A 17364-nucleotide genomic window follows, 5' to 3' on the forward strand; every position below is an offset into this window, starting at 1 on the left:
ACTTAGCTCCGCCTCTACTTGGTGTCCAAATGTGCAGGTGTCCCAGGCCCCCAGCTGCATCTCTCTACCTGTGTGGCCCTGAACAGCGTCTGTGTTGCTCTCCCTGGTGGGCAGTAGCCTCCTGGCTGCACCCCAACCACATCACTCTGGACTTTGTCACCTCTTCTCAGGGAATGACCCTGTTACCCCACTTAGGCAGCTGGCTTGCCCTTCCCTCACACCCCCAATTCCACCATCATTGACCAAAGCCAGCCCGCAGCCTCCCACCCAGGGGCCCTGCCCTCTCCAGATCCACTCCTCACTCACACAGCCCCCACAAAACCCGTGTAAGTTAGAGCATGGGTGTCCCTTAGGATGACTCCACACCCTTGCCTGGGGCTGGCCAAACCTGGCCTTTTTGGCGCACTCATGGCAGCCAGCGCCCTGCCCCCCCCATGACCTCCCTCAAGCCTAGACTGAGCTGGTGGAAGAGCGGGGCTTGCTTGCAGCTGGATGTCAGCTCCCACCGCTTTCAGTCTGGGCTGCAGCTGAACTCACCTTCTGTTCTGTCCCAAGGACCCCAAGGCGTGCCCGGCAGCAGCAAGGACGGCCAGGACGGTGCTCCTGGTGAGCCTGGGCCTCCTGGGGATCCGGGGCTTCCAGGCACCATCGGAGCCCAGGGGACTCCGGGGATCTGTGACACCTCAGCCTGCCAAGGAGCCGTGATGGGAGGGGTCAGGGAAAAATCTGGCTCTAGAAGCTCATAAAATCCATCGGAAGGAAGCAAGCAAGTGACGAGGACGCCTGACAAAGCAGAGTGGTCACGAAGGAGCGGGCGGTGTGGCAGGCTGGCCATGTCCAGGAGAGCGGGCTGCTGCCCGAGAGATACCTCAAGAGGCCACAGTTAATCAATCTGTAAGCCCAGCATTTGAGAGAAGGCAGAGTGTATACATAAAACGTTTTGTACAATTCCATGAGATGAAACATCTTCAGTAACTTGTTTACATAGCATTTGCTTAAAGACTATGATCTCATCCCAATAAAACGATACATTAAATCTTCAGATTAATGACTGGCTACAGAGTAACAAAAAATAAAGAATTTAATGTACAGTAAATTCTCTCCCACACAAAGATCTAGTCTGATATTTGTGTACAAACTCACATCTCCAGTCAACAGTATTTATCACAGGTGACTTTGTAGCACACTAGGGTCTACTGGTATTATCTGTTGTCATAAATAAAGCCACTCATTTAAAAACTCAATTCCAAACACCACAGTGTATCACACATAAAGTAATGACTCTCCATAGGAAAATGAGTGGGCGTTTGAGCAATCTACCGAGGTGATACTTCATTTGTGGGTGAAAGCAGCTTTAAAGCAAGTATCTGGAAAATGTTTAGCAAAAAGGTTTAAAATGGTCCTGCCTGTTGCAATACAGCACCACGTGACTCGAAATCATTACGAGGGGGTGTGATATAACAAATGAATAAAATTTCCAAACTGTTTTTAGTTAACAATTTAACTTGTTCCAATTGCTAAAGGGGCGTATTTAAAATGTAAATAAAGTAAGTAAAAAGCAATGTACCTTTTCAGACTACAGAAAGTACAAAGGATGCTGATGTTTAAGTTATCATGTTAAGAAAACATGATGGAATCGGGTAATTGAAAAAAATACTTACTAATTATCAAGATGGCTTCCTCCCCAAGTGGTCTAAGAGGACATTAATGGGTAAGTATTTGGTTCTAGATAAATATTTTTAGAAAATGTGCTCTCAAAGTCCCTACCGGAGTCCTGTCAGCTTGAGTCACGTCCCTTTTGAGTCAGACTATTGGAGCAGAATTCCAGGGCTGTGGAAAACCTGTGTGGGTCACAAAGGAACGGCTGTTCATTCCCAAAGGATTCCTTCAGTCTGATCACTTGATCTCCATCGGGGGGCTACTCTGTAGACTGTCCTGTGCGGGACAGGTCACCAAGGAGTCCGGTCTGGTCAGCTTTAGCCTTCGGCCAGTTTTACCGCAAAATACACTCTCAAATTCCTAAAGTTAAGAAGTGGTCATTAATATACTGAATTCATAGACATGAAAACTGCTGTCTTCCAATGTGCAAAAGGTTTAAATTAAGAGCTATGTAACTGACTTTAAAATACACTGTTTTAAGGCATCATTCACAAATTCATGTCATCCCTCACAAGGGGGTTTATATAATAAACAGATTTCAACTTTTTTTTCAAATAGCAGTTACACTGAACATGTATTTTTATTTAATTTTTCCAATACTCAACGTCTGGCCTCACTATATTGATTTTATTGTGGTAAAATATACATGACATGAATGTTTCAACCATTAACAGGCCCTAGCTAATAAATGTGTAAACCCAGATTTGAGAGAAAGTAGAGTGTAGATATTAAATGTGCCAGGCCAGGCACAGTGGCCTATGCCTGTAATCCCAGCACTTTGGGAGGCTGAGGGGAGTGGATCACCTGAGGGGAGTGGAACACCTGAGGTCAGGTGTTCAAGACCAGCCTGACCAGTATGGTAAAAACCTCATCTTTACTAAAAATACAAAATAATCTAGGCATAATGGCACATGCCTGTAATCCCAGCTACTTAGGAGGCTGAGGCACGAGAATCGCTTGAACTTGGGAGGTGCAGGTTACAGTGAGCCAAGATCATGCCATTGCATTCCAGCCTGGGCAACAAGAATGAAACTCCATCTCGAAAAATGAATTTTAAAAAGTTTCAACCATTAACAAGTCAGGGGCATCTACCCCCATCCCACAGTGATGACTCCCCTCCGCACTGCCACACACTCAGGGTTCAAGGCCAGCACAGTGGAGGTGTTGCTCACTGAGATGGCTCTGTCCTCGGGGAGACCCTGGGCTGCTCCTGGTGGTACCCTGCTGGCAGGGCGGGGATGGGTGGGCTTGCTCCCATCACACCACCTCTTTTACAGAGTCCTCAATTATAATGGTGGGGTCTCAACTGTGGGTAACCCCCAACATGGGCACCGAGGAAGGACAGCTGTGCAAACCCCAGGCACAATTAGTTCCTGAAGAATATCTTAGTTTATAATGTTATTACTCAGCTATTTCCTATATATAATCCTTTATATATAATCATGTTTATAGAATTACAGCCATAAGTATAACTTAATGGTTACATAATCATACTTATATCTAGCATACTTAGTTCCATATAATCTTTCTATATAATCATATAGAAAGCCACTTCCTTCTTGAAATCTGGTGTTCGGGAGGTTTTGTCTACAGCTTATCCTGCTACAGATAAGAGATCTCTGCTCACTGCAACCTCCAGCTCCTGGATTCAAGCGATTCTCCTGCCTCAGCCTCCCAAGTATCTGGGACTACAGGCAGGCACATACCACCACACACGGTTAACTTTTGTATTTTTAATAGAGATGGGGTTTCACCACTTTGGTCAGGCTGGTCTTGAACTCCTCATCTCAGGTGATCTGCCTGCACAGCCTCCCAAAGTGCTCGGATTAAAGGCGTGAGCCACCACACCCAGCACGATACTTTATTTTTAAAACAGGTCATGACATAGCATTTGGTTCATTCTGCCACATACAAGCTACAAACGCTCTGCAGCTGAGAGGCCCTCCAGGAGCATGTTGAAAAAGAGAATGAAAATCCATATGTAGGCCAGATGCAGTGGCTCACACCAGTAATCCCAGTACTTTGGGAGGCCGAAGAGGGTGGATCACCTGAGCTCAGGAGTTCGAGACCAGCCTGACCAACATGGTGAAACCTGGTCTCTACTAATAAAGTACAAAAATTAGTCAGGTGTGGAGGCAGGCACCTGTAATCCCGGCTACTTGGGAGGCTGAGACAGGAGAATCTCTTGAACCTGGAAGGCAGAGGTTGCAGTCAACTGAGATCGCACCACCACACTCCAGCCTGGGCAACAGAGCGAGACTCCATCTGAAAAAAAAAAAAAAAAAATAGGCCAGGCGCGGTGGCTCAAGCCTGTAATCCCAGCACTTTGGGAGGCTAAGGCAGGTGGATCACGAGGTCAAAAGATCGAGACCATCCTGGTCAACATGGTGAAACCCCGTCTCTAATAAAAATACAAAAAAAAACATTAGCTGGGCATGGTGGCGCGTGCCTGTAATCTCAGCCACTCAGGAGGCTGAGGCAGGAGAATTGCCTGAACCCAGGAGCGGGAGGTTGCAGTGAGCTGAGATTGCGCCATTGCACTCCAGCCTGCGTAACAAGAGCAAAACTCCATCTCAAAAAAAAAAGAGTAAACACAGAAGGATTTAGGTATAAAGAAACATGGTGTCTGCAACTGACTATCAAACAGCTCCAAAAGCTACCCAGAGAAGTTGGGACTGACAGAATCGAGCAAACTTGGACCAGCCTATGGAGAGCACTTCGTATACTGTTCTTGCAATTTTTCTGTAAGTTTGAAATTACACCAAAGTTTTAAACTATCAAAAGTAAATAGAGCCATCTAAACCCGAAACGTGGGCATTCTCTAGACAACTGGCCTGATTGCTTCAAAGCCTCAATGCCATAGTAAGTAACTGTGGGAGGGATTCCTGCAGCTCAGAGCCTGAAAACCATCATCAAATGCAGTGTATATAATCCATGGCTGGGTGCTGGGCTTCAGGGAAAAAACAGCTATGGAAGTCATTTTTAGAACATTTTGGCTGGGTGTGGTGGCTCACGCCTGTAATCCCACCACTTAGGAAGGCTGAGGCAGGAGGATCACTTGAGCCCAGAAGTATGAGGCCAGCCTGTGAAACATGGCAAAACCCCATTCCTACAGAAAATTAAAAAATTAGCTGGGCGTGATGGTACACACCTGTAGTCCCGGCTACTCAGGAGGCTGAGACAGGATTCCTCGAGCCCAGGAGGCAGAGGCTGCAGTGAGCCATAACTGTGCTACTGCATTCCAGCCTGGGAGACAGCGAGACCTTGACTTTAAAAAAAAAATTAAAATAAAATTAGGTATGGTGGCAATAAAAGAACATTTTGGGCAAATCTGAATAGTCTGTGCATTACAGGATACAAAAAAGATTTATCATCTTGGTGAGGCGTGATAATGGTGCTCGGATCACATGGAAGGCCTGTCTTTTGGAGACTGTTTTTTTTGAGAGTCTCACTCTTGTCACCAGGCTGGAGTACAGTGGCGCAATTTCAGCTCACTGCAACCTCCGCCTCCTGGGTTCAAGTGATTCTCCTGCCTCACTCAGCCTCCCAAGTAGCTGGGACTACAGGCGCCCACCACCACACTCGGCTAATTTTTTGTATTTTTAGTAGAGACGGGGTTTCACCGTGTCAGCCAGGATGGTCTTGATCTCCTGACCTCACGATCCGCCTGCCTCGGCCTCCCAAAGTGGGGGGGATTACAGGTGTGAGCCACCGTGCCCAGGCTCTTTTGGAGATTTATGAAGAAATATTTAGAGATGAAGATTCATATCTTTGAAATTGTGCATGTAGACAAAGTAAATGCAGTAAATGTTAACTGCTGAGACAGAAGGATGAGTGTACAGGTGTTCGGTTTACTTCCTCTGCTCACTAGGAAACTAACGTGAAGTGAATCAGTGATTGCTGACTCCACCCCGCCGTTGTCTGTACCCCTGCCTCCCGATGTCCCCACCTGATGCCCCTCAGAATGCCGAGATCCTGCTTCTGAGTCTTCCCTCAGTAAACAGCCCCATCCACACAGCCACTGAGGCCAAACCCCAAGTCATCCCTGACTCCTTTTTACCATCACATCCCCATTTGATACTGCCACAAACACAAGAAGCCTTGTGCCCTTCCTCCTCCCTAGCGCCATCACCTGGCTGCCATCGTCCGGCGAGCCACAGCGGGGTGATGTGGGTCAGGTCATTTCACTCGCTGCCAAAAGCCTGCCAAGACACCCAACCCTCAGGACTTGGGCCTCACCAGGCCCCAACCTGTTCCGGGGCCCTACCTGGCAATGCTGGCTGGCAGGCAGGTAGGCACTCCTCAGACCCTACTGCCCCCAGGCCCCAGTTGGCAGCTCCCCATCATCATTGGGTCTTGGCTGGGCACCTCCTTAACCACCCAATCCAAAGCAGTACCCCCAGTCAGGCTGGCTCACAGCAGCATCCTCCACCTGCAAGGCCCTGCCTCCACCATCCCCACCTCCCTCTGTGCCCGAGATGTCTGTCTTGGCCAGGACCCCAGCACCCTCAGCAGTGCCTGGTCACCCCAGAAAAGACCTGCTGAGTGAAATGTGTACTAAAATAATGCAGAGAAATCACTTAAAACTCTCATTATTGCATCTTTAAGAATAAAAATATGCATGCAAGTAAACAGGGGAAATCACAAAGGAAATAAGTACCCATGTGCTTCAGCCTTTTATGTTCTAACGCCCTGAGAAAACTGTGAACTGACTTGACTTCAGCCTATTTCTTGGTGGGTCCAATAATGTGACCCAGAAGTAATCAGTTCAATGTAATGACATTTCAGAAACACTCAGCAAACCTCGTGCATGTAGAAGAGCATATCTATCAACATTTCGTCAGTTAACATTTTTTAACTTCAAAAATTATAAATGCCTTCGTCCTACCTGAGTAAATTATATATCGATGATTTACTAATAGGTTCACAAAGCCAAAACATTAAAGCATTTTTTAAAACATAAAAGCTTTATTTTATCAAAACATACCAACAGTCTACCTCTTAACAATAATCTTCAAGAGTAACTGAATCATAAACAATCAAAAATGATCGAGTCAGAATACATTTAACTTAGTATCACTTTATGACGCAATTAAATGTATAATGAAAATAAAGTATGCAGCTCACAAGATGTGAATGTCATGTGGACACAGAAAAGAGACAGAGACGAGGTAAGTCATTACAAGGCGCTGAAGTGAAGAGACCCTCACTCAACAGAGCCCAGCTGTGGGGGGGGGGGGGGCTCTCTCCAGTACCCCCATGACAAAGACACAGGAGCCCTTCTTTTGCGACAGTCTTGCTCTGTCACCCAGGCTGGAGTGCAGTGGTGCCCTCTTGGCTCACCACAACCTCTGCCTCCCAGGTTCAATGATTCTCCTGCCTCAGCTTCCTGAGCTTCTGGGACTAGAGGCTCCCATACGACTGGCTCATGTCTGTTTGCTGCGTCAACCTTAGCTTGTTCTCTAGTCAGACTCCTGCCTGGGTCCACAGTAGCAACTCCGCCACTGCTCTGACCAGGTACAAAGTCAGGACACTGCACATGTATTTCACTAAGGTCTGCTCACTCCTGGAAGGTCAAAGAGCCACTCACCCTGGCCACTGCAACGCTGAGACCGGGACCTGGAACTCGGGTTCCCCCAAGGCAGGGCCCAGAACCAGTCCTGTGACCTTCTTCCTTTTGGACCACTGAGGGGCTGACAGAACTCCCGCATTCAAACCACACGTCCGGTTCCAGCCAAGCCTGGTGACTTGCTGCAGGCCACTGCCATGACCACACAGACAGGATCAAGGCAGTGTGGCTATCCCGAGGCACTGGAGATGCTGGCGCTAACACCCCAGCTCCCCCAAGTCACCTAGTCCACAGAAATATATTTCTTACCAACCTTCTGGGCATACCTGTGAAGCCCAGATCAGACTATTTGACACTTACCTGCATTTTTGTTTTTCTTTCTTTTTGCGGGGGTGGGGATGGGGCAGGGTGTTGCCCTGTTGCCCAGGCTGGAGTGCAGTGGTATGATCTCAACTCAACCTCCCGGGCTCAATCGATCCTCCCTCCTCAGCCCCCTGAGCAGATGGGACCACCAGCATATGCCACTACACCAGGCTAATTTTTGTATTTTTTGTAGAGATGTTGTTCTTGCCATGTTGCCCAGGCTGGTCTCAAACTCCTGGGCTCAAGAGATCCCCCACTTCAGCCCCTTCAAAGTGCTGGGATTACAGACATGAACCACTGCACCTGGACGATTTTTGTTTTCCTATTCTTGCTTCTATCTCTTTCACAAGGTTTTCCGAGGGCAAAAATCATGTCCTACACAACCGTCGGGCCATATTTGCTATGTGACAACTGACTCTTCAGTTATTTACACACTGCAGTGTAACACACATAGGCTGTGACTATTACTTTAATAAATAACAAGTTAAGTTACATAATTTTTTTTTTTTTTTGAGACGGAGTCTCACTCTGTCACCGGATTGGAGTGCAGTGGGGCAATCTTGACTCACTGCAACCTCTGACTCCCTGGTTCAAGAGATTCTCCTGCCTCAGCCTCCCAAGAAGCTGGGATTACAGGTGCAGGGCACCACACCCAGCTAATATTTTTGTATTTTTAGTAGAGCTAGGGTTTTACCATGTTGGCCAGGCTGGTCTCAAACTCCTGACCTTATGATCTGCCCACCTCGGCCTCCCAGAGTGCTGGGATTACAGACGTGAGCCGCTGCGCCCGGCCAACAAGTTACATCATTAACGAGCAGAGCTTTGTTCATATTGGACTTCGTATTTGACGTTAGATTCCAGGAAACAAAGGATTGTTTGAGTTACCCTTAGGAAAATAGAGGGACATTGATAAGGAAAATTTGTAAAATTCTGAAAATCCACCTGGCCTAACACTAACCTTTTTAAGAGAATCTCCATGTCTTTCCTGGATATATTTCAGGAATGCTGTGGTCCACTGCAGAGTTGTGGCCTTATCAGTCTCAGCATTGCAGAACGGGACTAAGAGATTCAACTCATCACAGCAAATGCGGATTCTGCGCCTACAGTCAAAACCCAAAGTCATCACCAGAGAGGCCAGAGCAAAACAAACATGTAAAAGGAAGTGTTTCGCTAGGACTGGAGGGAGCCCGAGCTCATGAAGCCTGGCCCCAGTGCCGTGGAAGCAGCCATAGTCACGGGAAGCCCCCGGCTTTGCCATGGCTTTGTCTAGAGGAGGCTATTGCCTTCAGGATGCCATGTCCCACATGTTCCCTGGGGTTTTCCCTATTTACTTCTCACGGGCCAGGTTCAAGTCACTGGATGAGGCATGGCTCCAAAGGCCCTGAAACCGGAAGCAACATTTTGTGTCTGTGCTTTCTTTGGGCAGATTACTCTTGTCATTCAAGACTGATATTACTTGCCTCTCACGGGCCAAATACCCTACCAGGAACTCATGCACAGCTTTCAGATTCTCCAAGGGGGTCCCAATTCAAAAGGGATCACGTCCCAACACTCTGTTAAATTCCTGAAACTCAGTCTTTGTAGGGACAATTTAAACAACTTGAGTCTTGTTATTAGATGGTTTCTTAAACTTTTACATGTTATATTCAGTAACACGCGAAGTCCTAAACAAGCAGATTCTGAGCAACTGATTCAATACAGCCCTGGCCATTCATCTTCACTCCCATACATTTAGAATTTTAATGAGAGACTTTGCAAGGTCAGAACAGCAGCTGGCATTTATTAGGTGCTTTTGGACTTCTAGGCATTGAGCCAAACTTTTTTTTTTTTGGAGACAGAATCTCACACTGTCACCTGGGCTGGAGTGCAGTGTGATCTCGACTCACTGCAACCTCCACCTCCCAGGTTCAAGCGATTCTCCTGCCTTAGCCTCCCAAGTAGTGGGGATTACAGGCACCCACTACCACCCCTGCCTGACTTTTTGTAATTTTTAGTAGAGACGGGGTTTCACTATGTCGGCCAGGCTGGTCTTGCACACCTGACCTCGAGATCCACCCGCCTCAGCCTCCCACAGTGCTGGGATTGCAGGCATGAGCCACCACGCCTGGCCTATTGAGCCAAACACTCTTTATCTATCAGCTCATTTAATTCTAACCACACGTTTGTGCAGTAGAGCTGGAAGTCAAACTTTCAAACTGTCAACACATGGTCTAAGGCTTTCCACACAGCAGGCACTCAATAAACGTCTATAAAATAAATGTCAGAGCAGGTGCAATGCCCGTCATAATTCACAGCAGGTTCAGGGAAGTCCTTAGTCTACGTGTGTGTAAGTATCATAAAAGTTATCTAGCTAGCTTTTTTCTTTTCTTTTTGAGACAGGTCTCACTTTGTGGCGCAGGCTGGAGGGCAGTGGCATAATCATGGCTGACTGCAGCACTGACCTTGTGAGCTCAAGCAATCCTCTCACACCTTAGCCTCCCAAGCAACTGGGACTACAGCTGTGCGCCACCACTGCCACTAATATTTTTGGTTTTTCTTTAGAGACAGGGTGTTGCTATATTGCCCAGGCCTGTCTCAAACTCCTGGGCTCCAACAGTCCTCCCACCTTGGCCTCCCACAGTGCTAGGACTACAGGTGTGAGACACTGCACCCGGCCCCAGATAGTCTGAATGAATCCCTTGAAAAGAAACTGCCTTGCCCAACATTCAACCTTGGAGCTTCAAACTCTAGTACTTGTCTCACTCACTATTTCCTGAACGTAAAACAGAAACTGGTACACAGTACCAATGCTCAATAAAGTATTTAATTAATCAATGACAGACTAGGAAACGTTGCATGAAAACCCAATTATAATAGAAAAAAATTAACCACTCCTTATGTCTACACTGAATGATACCACAAATAAAATCTACAGACAAAACCACTTAAATAACAATTTTAACCTCCTCCTCCCCAGCAATCTTAAAAAAACCAGGCAAAACCTGCAGAACCGTTGGCTGGTAAGCAGCACTTACTGTTACCGCCTGACCACTCTCCTCTGAAAGGCCTGCATGCAAGGCTGGCCCCCTTACAGCCTGGGAGCCTAGATTCAGGGAGATGAGCTAATAACAGCTCACCGGACCTGCGCTGTGCTAACAACATGGCTGACGCTGGACACCTGCCTTCCTTCTGGGGGGCAGGACTGTGGCTGCATTCGGGGAGAGTGGCTGCACGCAGGGAGAGCACCTACGGGACAGGCCTCTGGTTTCTATCGAGCTTTCCTCATTGGAAACACCTCACCCACATTTTCAGACCACATGGTTGGAGGCATTAGGGCAGCGTGCCTGATTGCACAGGGTGCTCTTAGAAGCCTGCACGTGGTCTCCTGCCTCCTCCCCACGTGCCTTTGCGATCTTGCCTGGCAGCCTTTCTCCTTAACAAGTCACAGCCTGAGAGTGACTGCATGCCGAGTCCTGAAAGTCCTCCTAGTGAGCCAGCAAGCCTGGGCGCAGTCTGGGGGATCTCTGATCCATCTGGGAAAGCTAATGATGCTCCTACTTCCTCTCCTCCCTCTGAACACAGAATGGCTAAGGATTGTTTTGTTTGTGATAACCACGCCTAAGGTAACCATATGCAAGTCAGCCTGACGAGCCGTCGCATGCATTACCTTCTATCTCTTTCCATTCGGTTATGCCTCTCCCTACGCTGAGACCTTCCTCCCTGGGGTCCGCTCTGGGCCTGCTCCCCCAGGTTGGACTGTGAGGACTCCGAGGACTGCCAAGTGCCCTGCATGGCTGCAGTACCTTCGCCCACATTCTGAATCTCTCCAAGGGCTCTTCGTTCTACATTTGTGTCCAACTGACGCATTCGACTCCGATTCCTCTTATTTAGTGCTTGTTTGCATAGCGCTTCTTCTTTGCAAAAGAAGAAAAAAAAGGGGCTTTTAATTTTTTATTCTTATCTCAATTAATGCTGAATATACTTCTGGCCTTTTCGATCCAAGATATAAACATTAGTGGGAAAGCTGCACAGAGAATCCAACCAGGCTGTATTACTGCAGTCACTCAGTGTCAGCAGGAACATGAAGCTCCCAGTCCATTTTATACAACAAGGCTAACAAGAACCAATCGTCAAAGTAAAGACGCCTTCCAAGTGCTATGCAACCAATATGACCTCATCAGAAGTCCCTTTTTTTTTTTTTTTTTTTTTGAGACGGAGTTTCGCTCTTGTTACCCAGGCTGGAGTGCAATGGTGCAATCTCAGCTCACGGCAACCTCTGCCTCCTGGGTTCAGGCAATTCTCCTGCCTCAGCCTCCTGAGTAGCTGGGATTACAGGCACACACCACCATGCCCAGCTAATTTTTTGTGTTTTTAGTACAGACGAGGTTTCACCATGTTGACCAGGATGGTCTCAATCACTTGACCTCGTGATCCACCCGCCTTGGCCTCCCAAAGTGCTGGGATTACAGGCTTGAGCCACTGTGCCCGCCAAAAGTCCCTCTTTTTAATCAGCAGATGTTATCTATGAATATAGAAACTAAGAGGTTGTTCACTTTTTCTGAAAGTCAGATGGTTAAAAAAACAAACAAAAAAACACCTGGATGTATTTCCTCCCAAAAATATTTTCTTTATATACAATTATTCTAAGAACGAAAAGAAAAAAATCATTCTGACAATATTTTTACTGCAATGCTTGGAAAAGAAAAAAAACTGAAGCAGCTCTCCTCCCCAAAGCAGTCAGCAGCAGTGTCGGAGCTCTACTGCTGCATAACATGCTATGCCCCACGTGCACACGTGGACCACATCCATCAAAGATCTGCAGGCACGCAACTGGCAGGTGCGCTGGTGTGCAGGCATACGCCACACAAAGAACACATTTTGGAAGGATGATGAAGCTTCAGGGGGACAGAGAGAGGAATTCAGTCATTCTGGTCATATTTTATTCCTTAACCTGAGTAGTTAGCACAGAAGCTACTTTAATACTCATCTTTGTATCTTACCAATGAACATCTACTCTGGCATAAAACATTGTAGGGAGCAAAAGGGAGTGACTGACATGGGAGAAGGCGGTAGCAGCTCTCCCTCCCCCCATCCTGTCTTCGCTGACTCTTGAAAAACTGAGTGTAAGGAGTGTTCTTTAATCAGGCAACTTAACAATCATTTTCCAGGGAGGAAGGGACTGCACAGGTGAGCACAGCAGCGCCCCCAGCAGCGTTTCTATTTCCAAACTGTCCATATCACCTTACAGCCTCTTGCTCATGGCCAGGGCCCTCCTATTAGCATCCACCTACCAGTCTTTCAGCAGATGTCAGGTGTCTGCCTCACTCATGGAGTATAAAATAAGGATAATAAAAAAACTATAGGCCAGGTGCAGTGGCTCACGCCTGTAATCCCATAATTGTGGGAGGCCGAGTTGGGCAGATCATGAGGTCAAGAGATCCAGACCATCCTGGCCAAGATGGTGAAACCCGGTCTCTACTCGGGAGGCTGAGGCAGGAGAATTGCTTGAACCCAGCAGATGGAGGTTGCAGTGAGCCGAGATTGCACCATTGCACTCCAGCCTGGTGACAGAGTGAGACTCCACCTCAAAAAAAACAAACAAATTATAAAGTGCTTTGAGTAATTTGAAGATAACTGAAAATTTATTTAAGTTGATCACTTTACTGTTAAGAAAAAGCCCTCAAACTCAACGTTCCCACAAGGTTAATTATCTTTGAGACTCAGAACGTTTAAAGTGACATGACGGGGAAGCAGGTGGACAGATCCCTGAGATAAACAGACTGTTTCACGTGTGTACAAACCACCTCTCTCCCCTGCCCGGCAAGGCCAAAGCGCCATCAGCCACAGGGCTTGGTCAGGAAGAGAAAGCTCCCGCTACCCACCGCTTCACTGCTTACCTCCCACTTTAATCCAAACTTGCTCAGGCAAAGCTTTGTTTCTACTACCTAAAGTCTGTTTCGTGGATTCCATTTCTTGCTGATAACAGAAAGAAAATGCTCTAGGCAATCCAACATCCTGGTGCTTGGCAGCTTCAAGTACAGAACATGAGTTACTAGAACTCTGGAAAAAATGAAGCAACAGGAATTTTATCAATATGTGGCTTAATCTCCTCTTTACTGCACAAATAAATTGCACTTAACAAACATCAAAGCTACTAATATGTGATTTGAAGAACTTTAGTTTGCATTGAGGATTTAAAGATTCCCATACCACACAAATACTCAACTTTTACAGGTTTTTTTTTGAGACAGGGTCTCACTCTGTTGCCCAGGCTGAAGTGCGGTGGTGAAATTTCAGCCGAGACCTCTGCCTCCCAGGCTCAAGCTATTCTCCTGCCTCAGCCTCCTGAGTAGCTGGGATTACAGGTGTCCGCCACTACCGTCTGGTTAATTTTTGTATTTTTAGTAGAGACAGGGTTTCACCATGTTGGCCAGGCTGGTCTTCAACTCCCGACCTCAAATGATCCACTGACTCGGCCTCCCAGTGCTGGGATTATAGGCATGAGTCTCTATGCCTGGCTCAAAAGGTTATTAAGGTCACTGAAGGAGGGAAAAAAAGTACTTGGGACCTAACCAAAGTAAGTTAAAATGTACCCATTTAATACAAGAGCAAAGCTTCACAAATCACGTTCCTTACCTGTGTTTGTGAAAGATTAGAATTTCCACTAGCGGAGCAAGCATTTGCAGTAAACAGCGGGCAGGTAAACTGCAGAGCAGTAGCTGAAGCAGCAGGTTTATTTTTCACTGATGTTGTACATTTGTTTTGTTGCTGATGAAGAGGAACAGTCATTAAATCAGATGGATGGCGAATGAGAGTTACCAAACTGCCAAGAGAAAAGCAAGCCCAGAAACATCAGAAGCAGGTGGCAGACAAGCATCCATCCACCATCCCAGTCTAACAGCTCTGGCCGGTTTTCCGGACAGCAGCTCAACTCTCATCCCAGAAATCTCTGTGCCAAACTGTCACCAGTGCCGGAGGGAAGCAAACCCGCCTCACCTCCCCGCTCTCACCACATCCTGACACCAATCTCCCTTTCGCCATCCTCCATCTGACCAACATGGGCAATACAGGTTGGGAGGAGCAGAAAACTGCGGACTCAGCCCCTTCACAGCCATCCCTGGGTGTCGACAAGGGGGCGGCTGCAGGCTGGAGTCTCATTTTAGAGCTCAAAGCCTGCAAAGCCGCGTCCGTCCTTCCCAGGATTCCCTGACAACTAGGAGTGCCACCAGAGCACACGGTTCCCAGGATTTCTGCGCGCTCGGCCCCACTCTCCTGGCGGCGCCACCCGAGGGGTGTTCAGTTCCCGGAAGTACCTGCTCCCCGGGGCCCGAACAGCGCACACAGCCTTTCGGGGCGGCCCCAGACCCGCTGGGGTCCGCGCCCCGTGCTGCCGGGACGGCAGGCTGGGGGCGTGCACAGCGGGACCCCCTTCGCCTCCGCCCCGGCCCCGACCCCGACCTCCACCCGGGCCCCGCCGGGACCCGCCAGCCCCCGGCCGCCGGGCACGCACTTGTTGAGCGCCACGCCCGGCTCGGGGGGCTCGGGGCCGCGCGGCGCGGGCGGCGGCTCGGCGGGGATGCTGTTGAAGCGGTCCTCCAGGCGGACGCGCACTGCCGGCTTGGCCCGGGCCTCGGACGCCGCCTCGGGTCCCACCGCGCCCGCACTCGCGCCCTCCTTGGCGGCGCCGTCGGCCCGGGCCCGCGCCCCGTCCCCGCCGCCCGGCGTCTTCTCCGCCGCGCCCGCCTCGCTCAGCAGCATCATGCGCAGCTCCTGGAAGTCGATGTGGCCCAGGCAGGGCGCGTCGGCCGCCAGCGCGGGCGGGCACAGCACGGGGTATACGGGCGCCGCGCCCCCCAGCCCGCCCGCCGCGAAGCCGCCCGCGCCCGGGCCCGCCGCTGCCAGCAGCGCCGAGTTGAGGCGCGTCTCGAGCTCGCCGTCGGCCGCCGCCTCTATGTGCGAGTAGAGGATGTGCTGCAGCTGCGTGTACTCCACCTCCGTCATCTCCACCAGGCTCAAGTCGGTGGTCGTGAAGGTCAGGCCCGGCTCGCCCGGCGCCGCGTCCCCGCCGCCCGCGCCTTCAGCTCCCGCCTCGCCGCCCGCCGCGCCGGCCTCCGGCGGCGGCTCCCGCGGCCCGGGGCCCGACATGGCGGCGCGGCGCGGCCCAACGGCGACGAGGGCGACGAGGGCGACGCGGGCGGCGGGAGGCGGGAGGCGGAAGGCGGGAGGCGATCCCCGGCCCGAGCACGACGCTGCGCCGGCCACTGCGGGCGCGCCGTTGGGGGAGGGAAACCGCTGAGCGCCGCGCACTACGCCTGCGCCGCCCCGCCCCGCAACGGCAACCCCACCCTGCGCCGGCCCCGCCCCCCGTTACCCGCCGCGGCCGGCCCCGCCCCGGCCCAACCGCCCGCACGCCCGGCCCCGCCCCCGGTTCCGAGCCACGCCCCGCTGATCCCCAGGCGAGGGTAGCTGCGCTCCAATCGGCGTGGTACCCACGCGGTGACACCCTGGGAAGAAGCCACATCCGTGCGTGTACGTGCGCCCCATTACAGCAGCAGGAATGGAGACGTTGTCAAAACAGCTCCATGGAGCCACAGTGCCCAGGCCATCCTTTTCATCCGCGTAAAATGCGCAGCGCATGGCCAGGTGGGTGGCTTATGCCTTTGTAATCCCAGCACTTTGGGAGGCCAAAGCAGATACATCTTTTGCAAAGTCAGGAGTTTGAGACCAGCCTGGACAACATGGTGAAACCCTGTCTCTACTAAAAATACAAAAATTAGCTGGGCATGGTGGCGGGTGCCTGTAATCCCAGTTACTCGGGAGGCTGAAGCACGGAATGGCTTGAATCCAGGAGGTGGAGATTGCAGTGAGCCAAGATTGCACCACTGCACTCCAGCCTGGGCGACAGAGTGAGACTGTCTCAAAAGAGAGAGAGAAAGAGAGAATTAGGATGTAGAAGACCTGAACAACTCTAACAACCAACTTGCTCCCGTTGACGTTGCTAGAACACCCCAACCAGCAAGGTCAGAATAGTCTTTTCAACTGGACAGGTAACATCTACCAAGATAAATAAACCGTAATTTGTACCATAAAATATGTCTCAATAAATTTACCGAAACTTTACAAAAATATGTCCTCAACCACAACTGAGTTTAATTTCAAATCCAATATAAAGATATTTGAGAAATATCCCAACATTTGGCAACTAAATAATTCATTTCTAAATGTCTCATGGGTCAAAGAAATTAAAAGGGAAGTTATAAAGTATTTTGAAATGAACAAAAATTTAAAAATCAAAATTTATGGAATATAGCTAAAGAAGTACTTAGAAATGTGTAGCAATCACAAAAGAAGAAAAGTTTCAAATTATTAATCTTGACTTCTGCATTGAGCTAGAATGAAAAGAGCAAAGTAAGCAGAAGACAGGCAATGACTGTGTGTCAGTTTCCATTGTATTTCTAAATACAATAAAAACAGAAAAACTGTAGAGAAAAACTCAAATGAAGCTGAAGGCTGGCCGGGTGCAGTGGCTCATGCCTGTAATCCCAGCACTTTGGGAGGCCGAGGCAAGTGGATCACCTGATATCAGGAGTTCGAGACCAGTCTGGCCAACATGGTGAAAGCCCATCTCTACTAAAAATACAAAAATTGGCACAGTATGGTGGCAGGTGCCTGTAATCCCAGCTACTCCAGAGGCTGAGGTAGGAGAATCGCTTGAACCCGGGAGACAGAGGTTGTGGTGAGCCAAGATCGTGCCTTTGCACTCCAGCCTGGGCAACAAGAGCGAAACTCCATCT

At 49.3% G+C, this 17364-nt stretch overlaps 2 protein-coding genes across 8 annotated transcripts in view; one reads left to right on the forward strand and one right to left on the reverse strand.

The window, feature by feature from the left end:
• Positions 1 to 1558, forward strand: part of COL9A3 (collagen type IX alpha 3 chain) — a 25765-nt gene extending 24207 nt beyond the window's left edge. For 2 of the 3 annotated variants that reach the window (XM_078372087.1, XM_078372088.1), the window contains one exon: positions 556 to 1558. In XM_078372087.1, coding sequence (XP_078228213.1) covers positions 556 to 746 — 191 coding nt within the window. In that variant the 3' untranslated portion in view covers positions 747 to 1558. The remainder of the gene's footprint in view (positions 1 to 555) is intronic. The other variant, XM_078372089.1, reaches the window with a different exon arrangement.
• On the reverse strand, positions 971 to 15861 carry TCFL5 (transcription factor like 5). Of its 5 annotated transcripts, none has more exons than XR_008481407.2 (7): positions 15081 to 15861; positions 14207 to 14393; positions 13468 to 13630; positions 11238 to 11484; positions 8550 to 8691; positions 3803 to 3924; positions 1064 to 2019 (listed from the first exon to the last, which is right to left on the reverse strand). XR_008481407.2 is itself a non-coding variant. In XM_054255525.2 (7 exons), exons 1-6 carry the CDS (start codon positions 15713 to 15715, stop codon positions 4823 to 4825), a joined length of 1479 nt encoding a protein of 492 aa, XP_054111500.1. In that variant the 5' UTR covers positions 15716 to 15861; the 3' UTR covers positions 1881 to 2019; positions 4811 to 4822. The 5 variants fall into 5 exon arrangements, 4 of the variants coding, with proteins under 4 accessions (XP_035155041.1, XP_035155040.1, XP_035155042.1 ...); XM_054255525.2 differs by lacking the exon at positions 3803 to 3924 and adding an exon at positions 4811 to 4927 and having other exon boundaries at positions 1881 to 2019; XM_035299150.3 differs by lacking the exon at positions 3803 to 3924 and having other exon boundaries at positions 971 to 2019; positions 11238 to 11481.
• Between the last annotated feature and the right edge of the window lie 1503 nt (positions 15862 to 17364).

The sequence above is a fragment of the Callithrix jacchus genome, chromosome 5 (assembly GCF_049354715.1).
Source record: "Callithrix jacchus isolate 240 chromosome 5, calJac240_pri, whole genome shotgun sequence".
NCBI lineage: Eukaryota > Metazoa > Chordata > Mammalia > Primates > Cebidae > Callithrix > Callithrix jacchus.

Coding starts and splice junctions, on each gene's coding strand:
- TCFL5 (XM_035299149.3), bottom strand. CDS start 15,715: ATGTCGGGCCCCGGGCCGCGGGAGCCGCCGCCGGAGGCCGGCGCGGCG. Junction 14,394..15,080: donor CCGGGCGTGGCGCTCAACAA/GTGCGTGCCCGG, acceptor TTCTCTTGGCAG/TTTGGTAACTCTCATTCGCC. Junction 8,692..11,237: donor CGAATGGAAAGAGATAGAAG/GTAATGCATGCG, acceptor TTTTGACTGTAG/GCGCAGAATCCGCATTTGCT.